The following is a 17,905-nucleotide window of genomic DNA, read 5'->3' as shown; positions in this document are numbered from 1 at the left end:
TGGTTTTATATTACAATAATAATGCATAATTTTTTTTTTCAAAAATGTTGATATTTATCGATTTACCAAAAATAAGAATATCGATATATGGCAATATTATCAACAGAACTATTATTATCAACAACCCTAAGCTGCAGCTGAAATCAGTGGGCGTTTATATTGCGAGGGCGGAATCCTCTGGAAGGACTAGCACCATTACCAACCTGGCATCATGTTTCCCCACCTGAAGGGCCAGGGGCACCGTGTCAACCTGGAGTTGCTGCAGGAATCCGCTTGCCGGGAGTTGATGAAACTGCTGGATGGCATCAAGGGATGCAAGGCTATCGTGCTGGACAAGGCCATGATCGGGCCCCTGGATTTGGTCACTCGTCCAAAGGTGTTCAAGGATCGCAACCTCCGACTGCTGGCTCTGAGCCCGGACTTGCCGAGAGACGTGAACAACGTTGTGTACCTGGTGCGGCCGCAAGTGGCTCTGATGGACCTGTTGGTGGGCCATGTCAAAGCCAGCCCTCCTGGTAGCCGCCAGTTCCACATAATTTTCGTTCCACGACGCTCCTGCTTGTGCATCAGCCACTTGGAAAACAGCGGAGTGTTAAGCAGCTTCGGTCAAATCAAGGAGCTGGCCTGGAATTTCTTTCCGTTAGATTCCGACGTGGTTACCATGGAGCTGCCGTTAGCATTCAGGGACGTGAGTGTCGACGGAGACACCACTTCGCTGTACCAAATGGCAGTCGGCCTCGTGCAGCTGCAGCGGCTCTACGGACGCATTCTCAAGATTTACGGCAAGGGTGAGCAGGCGCACCGGGTGTGGGAGCATGCCAAGCAGCTGGGTCGCGATGAGCGGGTGCTGTACCACGGGGACAAAGGCGTCATTGATCAATTGATCTTGCTGGACAGAAGCATTGATCTGCTTAGCCCCCTGGCCACGCAGCTCACCTACGAGGGGCTCATTGACGAGTTCTTCGGCATCCGGGAAAACAAGGTGACGCTGTCAGCAAATCTATTTACCGCTGACGAGTCAGCAGGGGGAAATGGAAACGAGGAGTCGGCAGGCGGAAGTGCCAATGGTAGAGGCGAAGGCGTTGATCTAGAGACCTCGCTGAGCGACCCCCAGCAGAAGACCCTCCTCCTGCACTCCGGGGAGCAGCTGTACGGGGAACTGCGAGACAAGCACTTCAATGAGGTTACCAAGCTTCTCGCGCGCAAGGCGCGGGAGATCCACGCCCAGATGCACTCTAATTCGCAGAACACCGAAATAAAGGTAATGAAGACCTTTGTGGATGGGTTGCGCCAGCTAATGACCCAGAAGGCGGAGATCTCAAAGCACACTTCCATTGCGGGCTTGCTGCACGAGAAGGTTAATGCCTACGACTTTGCCGACGATCTGGCCGCCGAGCAGGAGTTCATGGTGTGCGAGGACCTCGACAAGCCTAGTGCTTACATCGAGGATCGGATTGCCAGCAAGGCGCCCTTGCGCACTGTGCTTCGGCTCCTGTGCCTGCAGTGCACAGCCGCGTCTGGGTTCAAGGAGAAACTACTCGGCCACTACAAGCGCGAACTCGTGCAGGTTTACGGCCTGGAGGTCCTGCTCACACTGAGCAGCCTAGAAAAGGCGGGTCTTCTCCACCAGCAGACCGATTCGAGGGCATACGCCGTTTTGAGAAAGGTAAGCAGTCTTCTTTTAACTTTACTAACTTAATGTTTTTACTTTTTAACTAACTTAATGTTATAGTTTTATTAATTGACCCTCCTGTGATTTCTGCAGACACTTCATCTCACTGTGGACGACAACGTGGAGGTGGACCCGAGGGACATCAGCTATGTGCACAGCTTCTACGCCCCGCTGACGGTCAGGCTGGTGGAGCACACTCTGAAGCCCCTGGGTTGGCAGAGCCTGAAAAGCCAAATCACAAATCTGCCGGGGCCCACATTTGAGGACTTCCAGGCGCAGCTGGTTGGCATCGGAGGACGGCACGGAGGAGGCATGATTGGCGAGGGCTCGTTGTTGCAGGTGCCGCGTGTGGTGCTGGTGTGTTTTGTGGGCGGGTGCACGTTTGCCGAGATCGCAGCTCTGCGCTTTCTATCCGCCCAAGAGGACAACAATGTGGAGTTCTTGATCGCCACCACGAAGGTGGTCAACAAGAACTCCTTCCTCGACAGCCTGATGGGATCATGAGGTCGGCGCCTGAGCCGTCTAGAGGCCCATCGTCTGTCCAGCGACCATGGACTGGTGCGCGGATGAAACGCGTCGGGGCCGCTGAGGCCGAGGCGGAAGAAGAAGAGGAAGGGCAAGCGGCACAGCGCGACGGCTTATGGGGCAGAGCCCTCGAAATAGGGCCCATTTGTTGCAGTGCCGCACAGCCGGGGAGATATTTTTAAAGCATATATTTTTCGATTCCAGCATTTATCTTTGTATGCGACGTATTCTCTTAAACGATATATATTTATATGAATGTTTTCCAATTACAACTTGCGATGTGCACCAAAGAGGTCAAAAAGTATTCAATTTTACATTATCTAGCCACTTCTTGAAGAGTTACAGTTGCCACATAACCAATTATTGGTGTTTATTCGTTTAATCCCGTCTCACTATTAAGAAAACTCATACATATGGTCTGGAAAACTGGAAAACCTACAATGTCATGCGCGGCTACAGTTCAAAGACATATTTTGTCGATATGAATTATTGAAATCAGTTACTCAAATTTTGAATAAATGTGAAACTTAGCACTAATCGAACGTTTTTCTATCAGTCCTCATCTGAGTAGGTGCAGGGGCGTATTCGCAAAGGTGACGAGTCGTGACGAGAGTGACTTCCCCAGACTACAAGCCGAAAGTAGCGATTTATCAATCGATGTTACTTTAATAAGGTCATTTTATTCCCACAAAAATACATCAATATGTAGACAGTGCACTAAGAGTCACCAAAAAAGACTTATCTTTGTGGTTAAATTCCAGTGACGAACTCAATTCTATCCCTGTATGAGTACTCTTCTAGTAACCGGGTTCGTCATTAGAATCTTACCTCGCCAAGAGACTTGATTCGGAAATTGATAATAATACTAGAACAAATAGGAGTAAGTTTCTGCAAGTCTCTAGCGTTAGTTCAACTCCTTACCTATGAAAAGTGGAACCTGTACAGGGGCTTTCTCGCCAGCACCAGGTCAGAGCTCAAACAAACATCGAGTAGTTGTTACTTTTAAATAAGTTTTATTTATTGACATTGATGGGCATCAATTTATTCTGATTCGTTTCCTTCGTCATTACCATAATTGCAAAAATACAATTCATATTATGTTATAATTATAATAAAAAAAAATTTATAAACATAAAAAATATTACATATTTTTGTCTCCCTGGCTGCTCGTCGGCTTCCCACCCTTTCTGTGTCGTGTACCTTAATTTTGAAAGGCGGGCAAGGGTTGGTCGCCAGTCGATAGAACTGCATCCGCGTACTAGAGCAGTACGTGGGCGTAATGGTGACATGGATCGCGATCACCCTTGACCCTTATGAACCGAAACCGAAAACCGAAGAAATTAACTGCTCTGAACATCAGTTGTGATTCGTCCGTCTGTCTTTATCCTATTAGCAACCGACCGATATTTAAGATATCTCCAACATAAACGTTAATTGGATTAGTGTTTCCCGCATTCTACTTAGCTCTGTTCACTAGAATGTAAAATTCTACAATTAGTTCTTGGTTTTCCATTTTTTGTTGTATAATCTTCATTATGAATGTATCTTTGTGTGTGTATGAGTAGCTCTGTGTTAGTTGCACAATTTGCAAGATACGACCAATCGAAAATAATATTTCCACGTAACTTAAGTCTTTAAATAATTAAACGTTATATGCATTAATTTTCTATACAATTTTTATTGTTTTGACTAAGCATTTTGCAATTTGCATTAATTAACTCTAAAATAGGCTTATTTTAGTTAATGTATTTATTACTTTATATCCTTTTGTTATAACAAACAAAACTAAATGTTAAACAAAACTAACTTTTTGCATTTGAATTTTTGCTTTTTTGCATTTTGCATTTTGCTTTTTGCTTTTGCCTTTGCTCGTGCTGTGTTTATAATCAATAATCAATAATCAATTTGGCCATAAAACTTTCGCGTACAGCAAATAAAAGTGTAAATTTAAGCTTCATCTCGTCCTCTCCGTTAAAAATACATTTTTTTTATCAAATCAAAATAAGAAAAACATAACGTGAGTCGGGAATTTGGAACCTAACAACATGCAAATGGCAATCGACGTCTGCCCGGCCCGGGGAGCTGCGACCGCAGTACTTCTCGGCGGCAATCGATTGAAAATAACATTAAAATCGCAACTATGAATGCGATTGCGACTGCGAATGCGAATCAAACTGAATCTCTCAGTTTTCGCGAGCGTTTTAACAAATACACACAATAATTCTATTTACGACATTTTGCAGTGCGAGAGCGATGATGGGGTTAACAAAACTAAGTTGTGATTGATTCAGTTACTCGGTAATAATATCAAATTATAATTTTAACGTAAACTAATTATTCACTTTGCGTACAAAATTTTGAAGTTCTTCTCTCCACGCTCCTCTGTTTCATTTGTGTTGTTGTGTTATTGTTTCTGTATGACATTTAGGCTTACATTTATAATTATGTATTTATATTTTCCTCCGCTTCTTTCTGCTTTTGATTGCTCTTGTATTTAATTGTTGCGTTGACAAGTTGAGTTACTGTGACGATCTTTCCTTGTCCTCTAGAGTCGAAATTTCATTAAATACAAAACTATTGCAGCTTCTTGGGGCCAGCCAGGCGCAGGCAGGCCGAAGCTGTTGGAGAATACTTGCGGCTCTCGTGCTCTTCGCCACTAATGGCTTTCTCTTCAGCTTCTACAAGGACAACGCAGGAGCGTTCTTCCCATTACTGATGCGACTCTGCTGCCGATTGATTCTGCTGGGATCGATTTGTGGCTGACGTGGCTGTGCCTGTGGCTGTGGCTGTTGTTGTTGGCTTGTAATTTCCATTAAAATTTAAGTAGACCATATTACTAAACACATATTGCGATTGTTGTTGTTGGCATTGTTGTGGTTTTTGTTGCTGATGTTGTTGTTGTTGTTTATGTTGCTGTTGTTTATGTTGCTGTTGTTTTCTATGCTATAGCGAACCAGCCGGAAAACTTGTGGAACTATTGCTATGGGCTAAACTAATCATGGAACCAGACAAGCTCCCCTCCTCGTCCGGATAGGCTTCACGGGATACCTCAATTAGCGATAAAGTGCTGCAACGAGAGCGATGTGAAAGGATCAATATCAAGTATGCCCATGGCCAATGTTCGCCCAGAGCTTTTGGCGTTCAATTGTTAAAGGATGAGACTGTTACCTGAAACCTAGGGAAATTGATTCGTTATCAAATGCTTCCAATTCTTTAGTATGTTTCTCGTGTTTCATGCGCAACCGCTCGGCGCGTTCCTGATTGAACTGCTGCAGCTCGGCGTCCATCTGTTCGAGATGATACGTGAAGGGGTCAGTGGAGGAACTATAATCTGGCAGACCTGGCCGTCAGGGTGACTCACCTTGTTCTCGAGCAGGCCACGACGTACGCTGACGCGGTTCTCGAGCTCTCGGCGTTCGCGATCGCGCTGCTCCTGCGCCTGCTTCTTGTTCTTGTTCTGGTAGGCGGTCAGCATCTCCAGCTCGTACTCCAGCTGCTCGTGGGTCCGTTGGCACTCGATCACTTGGCTCTCGTCCAGTTTATAGCTTTGACTCTGGAACATGTCCGCAATGCTCTGCTCGTACTGCAAAATACAATGAGCATAAAATGAATAAGTGAAACGACAGTATCGGACACCCATTCATCACAAAGCTTATTCAAGCAAGAATATTTAGGATAAATAGTAAAACTATTACTGGGAAGCATAAAGAATGGAGACTGTTTTTATTTGCAAGTGCAGCCGTGGGTCCGGGATCTGGAATCTGCCTCTGGAAAAGCCTCACCTGTTCGCCCAGCAATGTCAGTTTCCGGTGCTTCTCCTCCTTAAGCTGTTTAATGACTTCTTTCTGTTGCTCCTTTGGCGTCGTCTGCAGCACTTGGGCCTTGTAGCGCTTGTATTGCTTCGTCTGCGTCTTGCACGTCTCCCGGAATTGTTTCCGAATCAGGAGCTCCTTTTGCTGCGGGAGGAAACAGGTCCAAGTTTGGGATGATTACAGGAATATAAGGGAAGAGAACTACAAACAGTTTCAGGACCATAGCGATAGCGAACGTACCTTCAGGCTCTTGGGTTGCTGCCTCAGCTCGAGCGCGTGCTTCCGCACCAGCTCCTTCTTGATGCGGTCCATGTAGTCTTTTTGATTGTGCAACTCCGTATCGTGTTGCTTGTTGATCTGCCACAGAGAATGGAAAGAGGTCAGAGGTTGGGGATATATGGAATATGGAAAGCCGAAAAGACCCACCTGCTCCTCGCGCAACTGGTGCACGCTCTTTTGCTGACGGTACTCCAGTTCCTGTGTCTTTTCGTGGTGCTTCAAAAGCATGGCGTGGGCCTGCTGCAGCTGCTGCTCCTTTTTACTGAGTTCCTAGGGTCGCAGATCACAGACCGGATTAGAAGTTTGGGGGGAGGATGGTTCGAGGGGCTAGCTACTTACGTCCCGCAGTTGCTGATCCTCGTGCTCGTGCTGCATGATCATGCGCTTGCGCTTGAACTTCCGCATCTCCAGGTCGATGTACTGCTTCTGGGCCTGGAGCATGCGCTGCTCCTCCTGCGCCTCGTGCTGCTTCAGGGTGTCCTTCTGGGACTGAAGGGTGAGGTCTCGCTGCCGCTTGGGCGTGGAGTCGTCCATGGAGAGCTCGCGCTTCCAGCGCTCTTTGTTCGCCTTGTACTCCTTCTTCCGGTTGAGGTCGTATGCCTTGCGGTCGCCCTCTTGCTTCTGGGTAATCTCTTTGTGTAGTTTCTTTTCGGCGGCGCTCGTCTGCTTGGCGCGGCGCTCCACGTCCTGCTGGTGCTTGGTCTGGAATGCAATCATGGTCAGGGCTAGCTCCGTCTGAAGTACAAGTCTCCGCCGTCTCAGACTTACCTCTAGCCGATCGAGTTCCCTGGTAAAGTTGTGCAGAAGCGTGTCATACTCCTTGTCCAGAGCCGTCTTGTGCGCTTCCATGTCCACCTTGCACTTCTCCTCCAGCTTGACCAGGTGCGCTTGGTGCTCCCGCCGCATCCTCTTATAGCCGGACATCTGTTCGTGCATCTCCTCCTGTGGAATTTCGCGTGGTGGTGTCGGTGTCGGTATCGGAGTCGAAGTCGGTGGAACGGATCAGAGAATGCACATGAGTTAGAGGTGGAAATGCGTGATGCAAAGCTGTGGCTGGACAACGTCGGGTCCTACACTGTTAGCTGCAACTTACAAGACCGCCAGCCCAGCCAGGTCCAAGATCCAGCTCCAGCTCCAGCTCGACCTTAACCTCAAAGAGCGCGAACCGCGCACAAAACATCACTCTTCGGCCTCTGGGGTCTCTTTCTAAGTAACTCTACGCTTCTCTACTAGTACGTACTATCTAGGTACTATTTAAGCTCAAATAACGAACGAAAAAAGAAAACTAAAACAGAAAACAAACAAACAACATAGACGCAGTGCCACTAGAATTATTCCACAAGAACGCAGATCAAGCAACTCCCAATGAAAATGCAACTCAAAGCGCAGCAGTGTGACCCCCCTAGCGGGCGTGGGCAGAGATGAAATGGTGTGTGTGTGTGTGTGTGTGTGTCCATTATAAGTGTGACCTCAAGCAGACCAATCCAATGCAACGGTTCTTTTTAACCCTCCAGGGTCTCCCAATGTGGAGCCAAGCCAAATCATTTCGATTAACCAGGAAGGTGACGAAAAACAATATGATTAAAAGAAAATATAAATAGAATCCTTTAAGAATTAAAAGAACTTTTATGCCAATGAAGCACATAATCAGAACCAGGACGCTCCCAGGTTAATCGGAAATCAGAAACTCCCAACCATTGATTGCACAATTTTGACTGACCTGGGCCAGCTAGGCCACCCATCCGAACATGAACTTAACGAAGTAGCTTACGTTTGGCTAGCACATGATACACACTCTCACAAAAATGCGGCAATGGAAGGCTTCGGGGCGGCAGTGGGGCCAGAGACCAGTGTGGTGGGTGGTGGTGGCTTGAATTCGATGGCAGATGGATGCAACACTGACGCGGCTAACTACAGAAAGTACATGGTGGCGGGAAATGCTTGTGAATCATTTATTGCTTTCGTTTATTGGGGCCAGGCCTCCGCCCGGGGCTACGCAATTACACAGGGACAGCGGCGCTTCTTAAGCGGCTCTTGGCTCTTGCACTTGCTCTTGCTCTCGATTTTCTGGCTGCCGATCTTCTGCTCGCCCTCGCCCTCGCTCTGCCGGAGGCTGTGGGTCCGACTGCGGTCGCCGCCACACAGTTGCGAACAGAGGTTAAAGCGCGCCTGTTCGAGGATGTGGGATAGAACAACAAGAACACAACAAAGAGAGCATGTAGTAGAGGGCAAGTTAGGAGACACGGAGGTCAGAAGCATGGGGCGAGCGGGTATCGGATATCGGGTGTCGGGGAATGGGCTGAGATGGCTAAGATGCTGAACCTGGAGGCCTGGTCTGGCAGCCAGCAACTGACTACTGGCTACCGGCGACCGGCCTCCGGTGCAGACAGGGCTACACAAGTCAGGAATGAAATGCGATCGATGTCTGAGCTGCGACAACTTGGTTTGGGGCGAGTCCCTAGCGGCGAGTGCTGGTGGGTGGATGGTCTATGCGGCAGCGGGCTGCTCCCAGGGGATATCGATTTCACCCAAAGGAAGAGATTGGAAAATCGCGACAACGCACCTGCATGTGCTCCTTCTGCTGCTTCGTTACGATGCTCGTCGTCCGGATGGTGGCAAAGTTGTTGGGTCCGTGGTCGTTCACCGCGTTCGAGATGGCTTGCTGCGAGGAGGCTGAGCTAGCTGCGAAGACGGCCGCCTGGGCGGCGGGCGTTGTCAGGTAGCGCGGCTGGATAGGCTGCATCCGGTCCGCCAGGGGACCTCCCGCAGCCGGAGAGCCTCCGCTGCTGCCGCCTGTGCCCGTGCCAACCACTCCATGGCTCGTGGCGCTCAGGTGCGGCAACACGGAGAGCGGCGGAGCCGGTACAGGAGCAGGGGCAGGCACCACTGACACCGAGTTCGTGGGCGTCACGTTGTTGTTCATGCTGTGCATTATGTTGGGCATCGGCGGCCGGTTGCGGTGGCGTGAGGAGTTGCGGGAGACGGCACCAGCCGGGCCCGCCTGCGACTGCTGACCACTGGGCCAACTGGGCTGGGGCTGTTGGTGCGGGTGGTGGTGGTGGTGGTGCATGGACACCGCTGCTACGGCGGCCGCTGCTAGCTGGTGGTGGTGTGCCGCGATATGGTGATGATTCTGGGCCGCAGCCGGTATGGAATTGGATGAGGAGCTCTGCCAGAACGGGGGAAAGAGACGGATAAGCATAAAACGAAGGCCTGACAGGTGGGGTTGGGCCGTGCTCACCTGACTACTGGCCGCCGATACACCCACCGAGTGTATGGAGTGTTCCGAAGTAATACTATTGCTCTTGCTGCTGTCTCCGCCGGCGTGGTCGTCCTGCTGGTCGTCTGCGTCGCCCACGGCGCTCTCCGTCTCGCAGGTATCCACCATGAGTATCTTCTTCATCTTTCGGTAGTTGAGGTTGTCTAGCTCCCGCACCGCCGACTTGGTGCGAGCTATCAGTTCCAGCAGCACGGTCTCGGAGCGGGGCCTGGTCACGTAGGCGTGCGTCAGAAGTTTGGCGGAGGAGGGACGCTCCGCGGGCATCTTCTTAAGGCACAGCTCCACGAAGCTGCAGAAGGCGTCCGACCAGTCATTTTTCTGCAAAACAGAGGTGCTTGGTTAGATGTTTTCGGATAATGGCTTCTGTTTTATTATCCACATTGTAGAAGAACAGCCCGCACTACCTTGGCAGTGCTGATTTCATAAAAAACATATGTGTTTTTGTGGAAATAATAAGAAAGTGAAGAAGATTAAAGCCATGCAACTTTAAAATAAACTTAACTTAAGATTCAAAGGCAATTAAGAATCGAAAACATATCTACATATATCCGTTTCAGGGACATCTATGGCTATTCCACTACCTTCATTCTATTTAGAATCCTTACAAATCCTAACTAACCAAAACCTTATGTAGAAACAGTTCAGCTCCCAGAGCAACCAACTCCAGAGTCGTCTGGAAAACTCACCGGAAGCGTGGGCGACTCGTTCTGGGCGATGTGGTAGAGGGCAGACATGGCGTTCATGTTGAAGTAGGGCGGCTTGCGCTCCGCCAACTCGATACAGGTGATGCCCAGCGACCACACGTCCACCTTGCCGTCGTACTGGCCCTCGTCCATGGCCAGGATCACCTCGGGGGCCATCCAGTAGGGGGTGCCCACGAAGCTGTTGGCCGGGCACTTGATGGCCGCGCTGCCGAAGTCGGCGAGCTTCACCACGCCGTTGTCCGTCAGCAGAATGTTGCCGGCCTTGATGTCGCGGTGGATGCGCCCCAGCGAGTGCAGATAGCTTAGCCCGCTGAGCACGCCCAGGCAGATGGCAGCGATTTCGTCTTCGTGGAGGGGCTTCTTGTGCACCTCGATGATGTCCGAGGCGGAGCCCACGCAGTACTCCATCACCAGCCAGGCGGTTGACTCGCGCAGGTAGCAGCCCTTGTATTCAATGGTGTTGGGGTGATTCAGTTGGCGAAGGAAGCTGTCGGGTGAAGAGCCATTTAATTGGGAATTCGACGCGGAATAGAGTGGATTGGGAGTGGACCACTTACCGTATCTCCTTGAGTATGTCCTGCCACTTCTCCTGGCTCTGCTTGCCCGTGTACGACATCTTCTTGATGGCCACGATCTCCTTGGTGAGGTTGCACCGCGCGTAGTAGACAGCCCCGAACGAGCCATGGCCGATTTCGCGCAGGTCCTCGAATATCTTTTCCGGGTCATGCTTGTTGAACAGGTCGGCTATTTCCGGATCCTTGAGACTACCAGGTCGTGCCGAAGGCATGGTTGTCTCTCATGCTCTTGGTCCGCGGCTGAGTGCTCTGCTTGGCTCCTGTCCCCAACTTCGCCGGCAACACGCGTTGAATGTCTTGAATGTATCTGCGATCGGTAAAAGAAACGGGTTAGTCACAGTCGCAGTTGGTTGCAGTGGGCCTTAGTCATCTCCCAAGGAGAACGGTTATTAGGCCTTCCCGACCTCACGGAGCCCGGTGAGTGAAATGCGAGTCAAGGGGCTCGGGTGCGAGGCTGTCATGCCCGTGTCTTTTGGGCAGCGACTGGAAAAGCCAAAAGCTGGTTATCAAATCGATCAAGTGATTCACGCCTTGGCCCAGCCACCACTGCTCCACTCCACTCACACCAGAGCGCGCGGCCTGGCACAAATCATTCAGCATTCCGCACGCAGTACGGCCCTTATCAAAAAAGTTTTACGGCCCCTTTACGGCACCTTCTTTTCGCTTCTTCGTTGCCAACCTGCAGTGCCCCCTTTGCCGAAGAGCCACTGTCTGGCTGCCCCTCCGGAAAGTCTTGAGCCAGCAAGTGACAACACTTGCACCTCCGATCGACCGAGGGCTGGGTGGGTTAGAGTGGGGGGGCGGAAAGCACACGTGCCCGGCCAGTTGGGGAAGACTCTACGAGGGAGGGGTGCTCCTTGGCCGATGCGAGAGACAAAATGCGGGCGCATTCGAAACGGTTGCAAATTGTGAAACCAGGGGCACATGCAGGGCCTAGGGCTGGGGCGACGGCCTGGTCCTATCGTGGAGGAAACGGCTCTGATTGTTTACCAGCAGAGCTCGTCCATAGGTCCGATATTGGCGTGGAGCGGCTGGCTGGCAGTATTTACTCGCATCGGAGCAGAAACACGCCTATTTTTCGTAGCCACACAGACACTCGTGCACAAAGAGCAGCCATGTCGCTCTCACATACACCCGTGGAGAGCGTGCATGTGTGAGGCGCTGGTCGGAGCAGATTGTTGTTTTGCATTTCATGGGGCACAGGCCCAATTGAATTTGTGCTTTTTTTCAGCTCGGCTCGGCCTGGGCCTGGGCCTGTGCTTGGGCTTGGGCTGGCTTTGTTTTGCGGTTCTTCATTTGAACTGCGGCAGGGAATGTTCTTCAGTGCGCTTGGGCTTGGGCTCCGAGCGCCTCCTTTGGGTGCGGACAGGCACACACGAAGCCCCGAAAGGCGTACCAGCCAGCCGTACGACGGTGGTCGTCGTCATCGGCGAGCGAAGCTGTTCTCGCTCCTGGCTCTGTTTTCTTTGCAAATCAGCCAAGCGCCCAGGCAGGCGGCGGGTGGCGATTGGGAGGCGCTGCAAGCGCAGTTCCGCTTTTCGGGACGTTTATGAATTGTTTCGTTTAAATTGTTTTGCTTGCAAATCGCACGCACACACCCACAAGCAGGCCCACACACCACACACGCACACACACACTGCAATCACACAGACGCAGACGGGCGCTCGTCGGGAGCAGATAAATACACACAACGCGACTGGTTGTGTGGGTCTCGACTGGTGCCTGCTCTTTCTCGCCGAGCGGGAGGGAGTCGCACTCCGGCCGAAGCCGGAGGCGGCCGAGGCCTGGCCGGTCCTCTGAATTGGCTCAGGGACGTGCCCGCTCCTCGCCAGGACGTCCTCCGGTCCGGAAGGTACCGAGTCCACACATCCCGACCGAAACGTAAACCAAAACGAAAAAGAAGAGTAGCACATAACACACGCACCCGCACACCGACACAGAACAGTCGCAGTCGCAGACACAGACACAGGCACAGAAGTAGAGCGAGAGGGAGAAAGAGAGAGACGTTGGAAAATGCATAAATCTGTCGGGGAAAATGGGGTTTGTTATATTCAAGGGCTTACATTTGGCAATTAATCAATGCTCGCTAATTTAGCAGCGCGGCTCGTTTTTCGATTTTAGCTTTTTTATCTGTATGCATTTTTCGCCGTGCGTCGCTTTCTTTACGTCTGCTCTACCCCACCGCTGTTATTTCTTTTGCTTTGAATCGCTACGATTCGCCCTGCACTACACACGCGTTCTGCTTCACACGCCTGCACTGGCTGCACATTTCGAGGGCGCCGAATTGACAGATTCATCCAACCCGGATGCAGTTAGAGGCTTCTTTCGTACTCAGCTCAGTTCCAAATTTTCCTCGCTGGTTTTCTTAATTAAATTGTGTAAAGTTCACACACATCGAGCGGAGACTAGAGGTGGGGAAACACCGACACTACCATCGATACATCGATAACAGCAACATGCAAATTTTCGCTATATTCAAAACGTTTACATGTAAATAGCCGAACTGAAGGCTACTACGCACCACATGACTGTAAAATTAAAAGCGGCTGCTGCGAAATAAATTACATTGATTGCAATTCCAAAATATTCAAAACTATGTATTGCAAATATTTTATTCTCAATAATGGATATTTTAATATTTTAGACTGCATTAGTATGAAGCTTGGAATAACACAGAAGTTGCATATTTTTCAATCTCTAAAATCAAAGCGAGATTTAGTAAATTTTTTATTATTTCGACCGTAAATGTTTTCTCTAAAAAATGTCTAAAAAATTTCTCTAATATAGATCAAGAATATTCCGAGTTTTAGTAAATTTCAGTGTTTTCTAACACTCGCATGTAAATAACTCGTTTTTGGTTTCTAACTCTGTAAAATGTAGAAAAATATTCTCGATAAATGTCGAAAACACGGATCCTGTGAAGGATGAACATCATCTAGGGATGTATGCTTTGATAATATACAAACACAAGTGATGCCGGGTTTAGTTGGAGAAAACACCAACAGGATATTCCGTCTCCCTTCATGAATGCATCAAGTTGACGATTTTAAGTTTGACGTTGTCGTCCATAGTATGACCATAGTCCATTCACTTTTAATTTTTATTTTTTATAGCAAATTATAGGGAAAACTTCATATATATAACATTTGGTCTCAGAGATTGTTTAACTAGTGAAAGTCCTAAAATATTATAACGCTTCTCTAGTTTCTATTACAGTTTATGTTATAATAATAACAAAATTAATCTCTAAGTTTATGTAAACCATTTTAATTATTTTAATCATTTTTAGACAGTAGAATTCCAACTTAATGTTGTTCATGAGAAGTCTCTCGAACCACACGCATCCGCAAGGTGGTTAAGGGTTACTCTAATACAGAATATGAAACCATTTATATCTATAACCTTGGCTATATCTAGAATAATGGCTTGTCCCATTCTCTATCCTGATTGTTCAGGATTGTATCCTGATTCTAATTATGGATTGTAATTCGATATTGCCGATAGTTTCTGCCTTGAAGAATGTATATTCTATCAACTGCTCCAAATTTCAGTTCCAGAGGACCATGTAAATGTGTTCTTGTTAGAAACTCCGAAAAGATTATGCCCTTAATAGCTGCAATAGGGTTACGAAGATCAGGTTTTTATTCGTCAATTTAAGCACATAATAAGCAGAATGAAATATGCAGTATGCACTATGGTCCCTCATAATCTCTTAAAATTTTGAAAGCCATATTGAACAAAATACCCACGCAGTTCCGATGAAGAATCGTATGTCCAAAAAATGTTCAGGCGATAGCTTTTCTAAAAAGCTAACTTCTGTGAAATTACTGGCAAACCACAAAATGCAATTTTAAATCTTATAAGTCTTACTATAATGTGTGATCTGTTATAAGGTTTTACTGGATAGTGGGACATGAATTATATACAAAATTCCAATTCGAAAAAATTTCTTTGTTTTTATAAAATTTATTTTAAGCTGTCTTTTCTCTTGCCCAGTATTTTCTCAGGATAAGCTTCTTAAAAATCGGTCAGCTACTGAGTATCTTAAGAACGCAACAGCAAAAATCATTAAAGTAATTATCAAATTAATAAAAAATAACAATTTATACAACGAAAGTTAAAGTTAAAACAAATATACTGTTAAATTAGCTAATTATAAACATTACTAAATAGTTAAAACAGGTCCCGTAGCCTAGCACTACGCCCCAAATCTGGTAGTAATAGTTTTGTAAACTGTACTATTTATCGAATAAATAAATTAAATAAATAAGCTGTCTTTTTTTCGATACGCATATAGACATATACGACCTGCAGAAGTAAGTTCTTCTCAAAGTCAAAATCAAAGTGGGTTAATTTGTGGGCGCCATCGGAAGAATATTGCCTGGGATTTTCTTTTCATCGAGAAAAGATCATTGTATTATATTCTTCTAAAGAATTATGTTTTGGGGGCTGCCAATATCATCTTTCTGCGTAAATGGATCTCATATGTCCGTGGTAGCGTGAGTTAGTGCTCACTCATAGTTGGGAGAGCTCCATGGTTGGAGAAATGAAGGTAGAATGGGGTGAAAGTACTTTATGTATTTATAACTATATTGCAATAAATTCACGAACCTATAGAATATTTTAATTTTTAATTTTATTTATTGAAGTAACAATTATCTGTTATTTATATATACAATTTTTAAAATTAATTAATTATAATTAAGAATTAGGAAAATTATTCAAAAGAAAAACAAACAATTTAGATTTTATTACATCAAGGGATAATTCAGGGGAAAATAAATGGGACAATAGATTATAATTTTTACAAATAACACGAAAAGGATCATGGTCCGCAAAATTTGATCTACAAATTGGTAACCAAAGGGGTCGGAAGGACCTTGTTGACCTATTTGGAACAGAAAATTTGATTTTTTCAAGTAAAAGATGAGAGTCAACTTGACCAAGAATGAGTTTATGAAGGAGCATGGCCCCAGCACAAGTACGACGTACCTGCAATGGTGGCAGGTCTAATAACTTTAGCCGACAACTATATGGTGGAAGAAGACCATCTGAGTCCCAGTTTAAATATTTTAAGGCAAATAAAAGAAACTGCTTTTGCACTGATTCAATACTTCTTTGATGAACCATATACTGCGGACTCCAAACGCATGAACAGTATTCAAGGATCGGACGAACCAAAGAGATATACAACGTTTTAGTGGTAAAGGGATCATCAAACTCTTTTGACCAGCGCTTGATAAATGCAAGTACTCCTCTGGCTTTATTAACTGTTAGAGAAATATGTTCATTAAACGACAGCTTGTGATCGAAAAGAACTCCAAGATCATTCATTAAGGAAACACGATCTAAAAAATGATTCCCAAGTGAGTACGAGATGACATGAGGCATGCTACGGTTAAACGTCATAACCTTGCATTTTGAGCAGTTTAGTGAGAGGAGATTATTAGAGCACCACAAGAATAATTCGTCAAGGTCAAACTTTAGATGTCTATGAAGAAAGTGGTCAGAGTAAGAAAAACAGAGCTTCACATCATCAGCATACATAAGTGCAGTAGCATAACTCACGACACTAGGCAAGTCGTTAACAAAGAGGATAAATAGAAGAGGTCCTAAGTGACTGCCTTGCGGAACACCAGATGTTACTTTTATAACTTGAGATGTGATGTTCTTGAACAAAACCCGCTGCGTACGATTAGATAGATATGAAGTCATCCACTTTATGATATTAGAAGGGAAACCCATAAGATAAAGTTTCTGGAGAAGGAGACGGTGATTAACAGAATCAAAAGCTTTGCTAAAATCGGTGTAAATAACATCGGTTTGCATTTGTTTGAGAAAACCCTTATGGAAGATCGAAGTGAATTCTAGCAAATTGGTTGTTGTAGAACGATTTTTGACAAAACCATGCTGGGTGGAGGAAATTATGCTTTTGCAATGATGTTGCAGTTGCAATGTAACCATTTTCTTCAGCAGCTTGGGAATAGCAGAAAGTTTAGCAATACCACGGTAGTTATCAATGAGTATTTTAGAACCTTTCTTATGAAGTGGAATAATAAAAGATTCATTCCATCTCTTGGGAAGGCATGAAAGGTCCAAAGATAGATTGAATAGGGTAGTAAGAGGATAGCATAGGATATCGGAGCAGTACCTAAGAATACAGCTCGGGACGTTATCAGGACCAGCAGAAAAAGAGATATCCAAGGTTGAAAGAGCATTAGAAACATCAAGATGATTAAATTTAGACAAGTAGATATTGTTTATATACGGAATATTATAAGGGTATGTAGAATTTAAATTATAAGAATCGGACGAATAAGTTGATTGAAAGAATGATGCAAAGAGATTTGCAATACCATGATCTGAAGAATCAGAAATATTTTTATAAGATAGGGAAGGAGGAAAAAGACTGGATTTACGTTTCATATTGACAAACGAATAAAAGGAGCTCGGATCATTTCGGAAGTTAGCCTTACAATTTACAATGTAACGCTTATAAAGTTGATTATTAAGAAGAATAAACTGATTACGAATGTAAAGAAAGTTTGTCTGATGAAACAAAGATCCAGACTTAAGAAACATTTTGTAAGCTCTAGATTTCCTGTTCTTAAGACGAGAAAGGTGTTTGTTAAACCATGGCGGTTTCGTTGATGAAGACGATGAAAGTACTGGAACAAATTTGTCCAACGCGTTGTGGATTACATCATAAAAAGAATCAGTAGCAGCATCAATAGAGTTAAAAGATGAAAGATATTCCCAGTCAATTCCGGCTAAATGATTGCGAAGAGCGTTGTAATCCGTTTTTCGGAAACATTTAGAACGATACTGAGCCTCATAGTTATGCATACTAGGGACATCAATTAACACCGAAACCAATAGTGTGGGATGGTGTACATCTTCAGGAAGCGATAGTGGTGAAGACCGATTTACAGTGACAGAGGATATTCTATTACAGAAAATAAGGTCTAGGGACCTGCTAAGTGTGTTAAGGATGGGGTTAATTTGGGAAAGAGCAATTTCAATTAGTTCATCAATGAAGTCGTTATGGCAGCTAGAAT

The 17,905-nt window shown here is 46.2% G+C and overlaps 2 protein-coding genes across 5 annotated transcripts; one reads left to right on the top strand and one right to left on the bottom strand.

Moving 5' to 3' along the window:
• The first annotated feature begins 94 nt into the window (after positions 1–94).
• On the top strand, positions 95–2,734 carry LOC6502910 (vacuolar protein sorting-associated protein 33A). The gene is made up of 2 exons (XM_001963572.4): positions 95–1,666; positions 1,766–2,734. Exons 1-2 carry the CDS (start codon positions 212–214, stop codon positions 2,174–2,176), a joined length of 1,866 nt encoding a protein of 621 aa, XP_001963608.3. The 5' UTR covers positions 95–211; the 3' UTR covers positions 2,177–2,734.
• Positions 2,735–3,193: 459 nt separating this feature from the next.
• Positions 3,194–13,303, bottom strand: LOC6503187 (serine/threonine-protein kinase Tao). 4 transcript variants are annotated; one of them, XM_001963571.4, is made up of 13 exons: positions 12,911–13,295; positions 10,830–11,154; positions 10,255–10,759; positions 9,530–9,886; positions 8,852–9,457; positions 7,057–7,230; positions 6,628–6,990; positions 6,436–6,558; positions 6,250–6,366; positions 5,980–6,153; positions 5,559–5,780; positions 5,366–5,484; positions 3,194–5,264 (listed from the first exon to the last, which is right to left on the bottom strand). In XM_001963571.4, exons 2-13 carry the CDS (start codon positions 11,057–11,059, stop codon positions 5,141–5,143), a joined length of 3,114 nt encoding a protein of 1,037 aa, XP_001963607.1. In that variant the 5' UTR covers positions 11,060–11,154; positions 12,911–13,295; the 3' UTR covers positions 3,194–5,140. The 4 variants fall into 4 exon arrangements, with proteins under 4 accessions (XP_001963607.1, XP_014761333.1, XP_014761332.1 ...); XM_014905847.3 differs by having other exon boundaries at positions 13,179–13,295; XM_014905846.3 differs by lacking the exons at positions 8,852–9,457; positions 9,530–9,886; positions 10,255–10,759; positions 10,830–11,154; positions 12,911–13,295 and adding an exon at positions 7,382–7,850.
• Positions 13,304–17,905: the final 4,602 nt, after the last annotated feature.

This window comes from Drosophila ananassae, chromosome XL, assembly GCF_017639315.1.
Source record: "Drosophila ananassae strain 14024-0371.13 chromosome XL, ASM1763931v2, whole genome shotgun sequence".
In the NCBI taxonomy this organism is placed as follows: Eukaryota; Metazoa; Arthropoda; class Insecta; order Diptera; family Drosophilidae; genus Drosophila; species Drosophila ananassae.
Note: the sequence above shows the minus strand (reverse complement) of the source record. Positions and strands in the feature narration are given on the sequence as shown.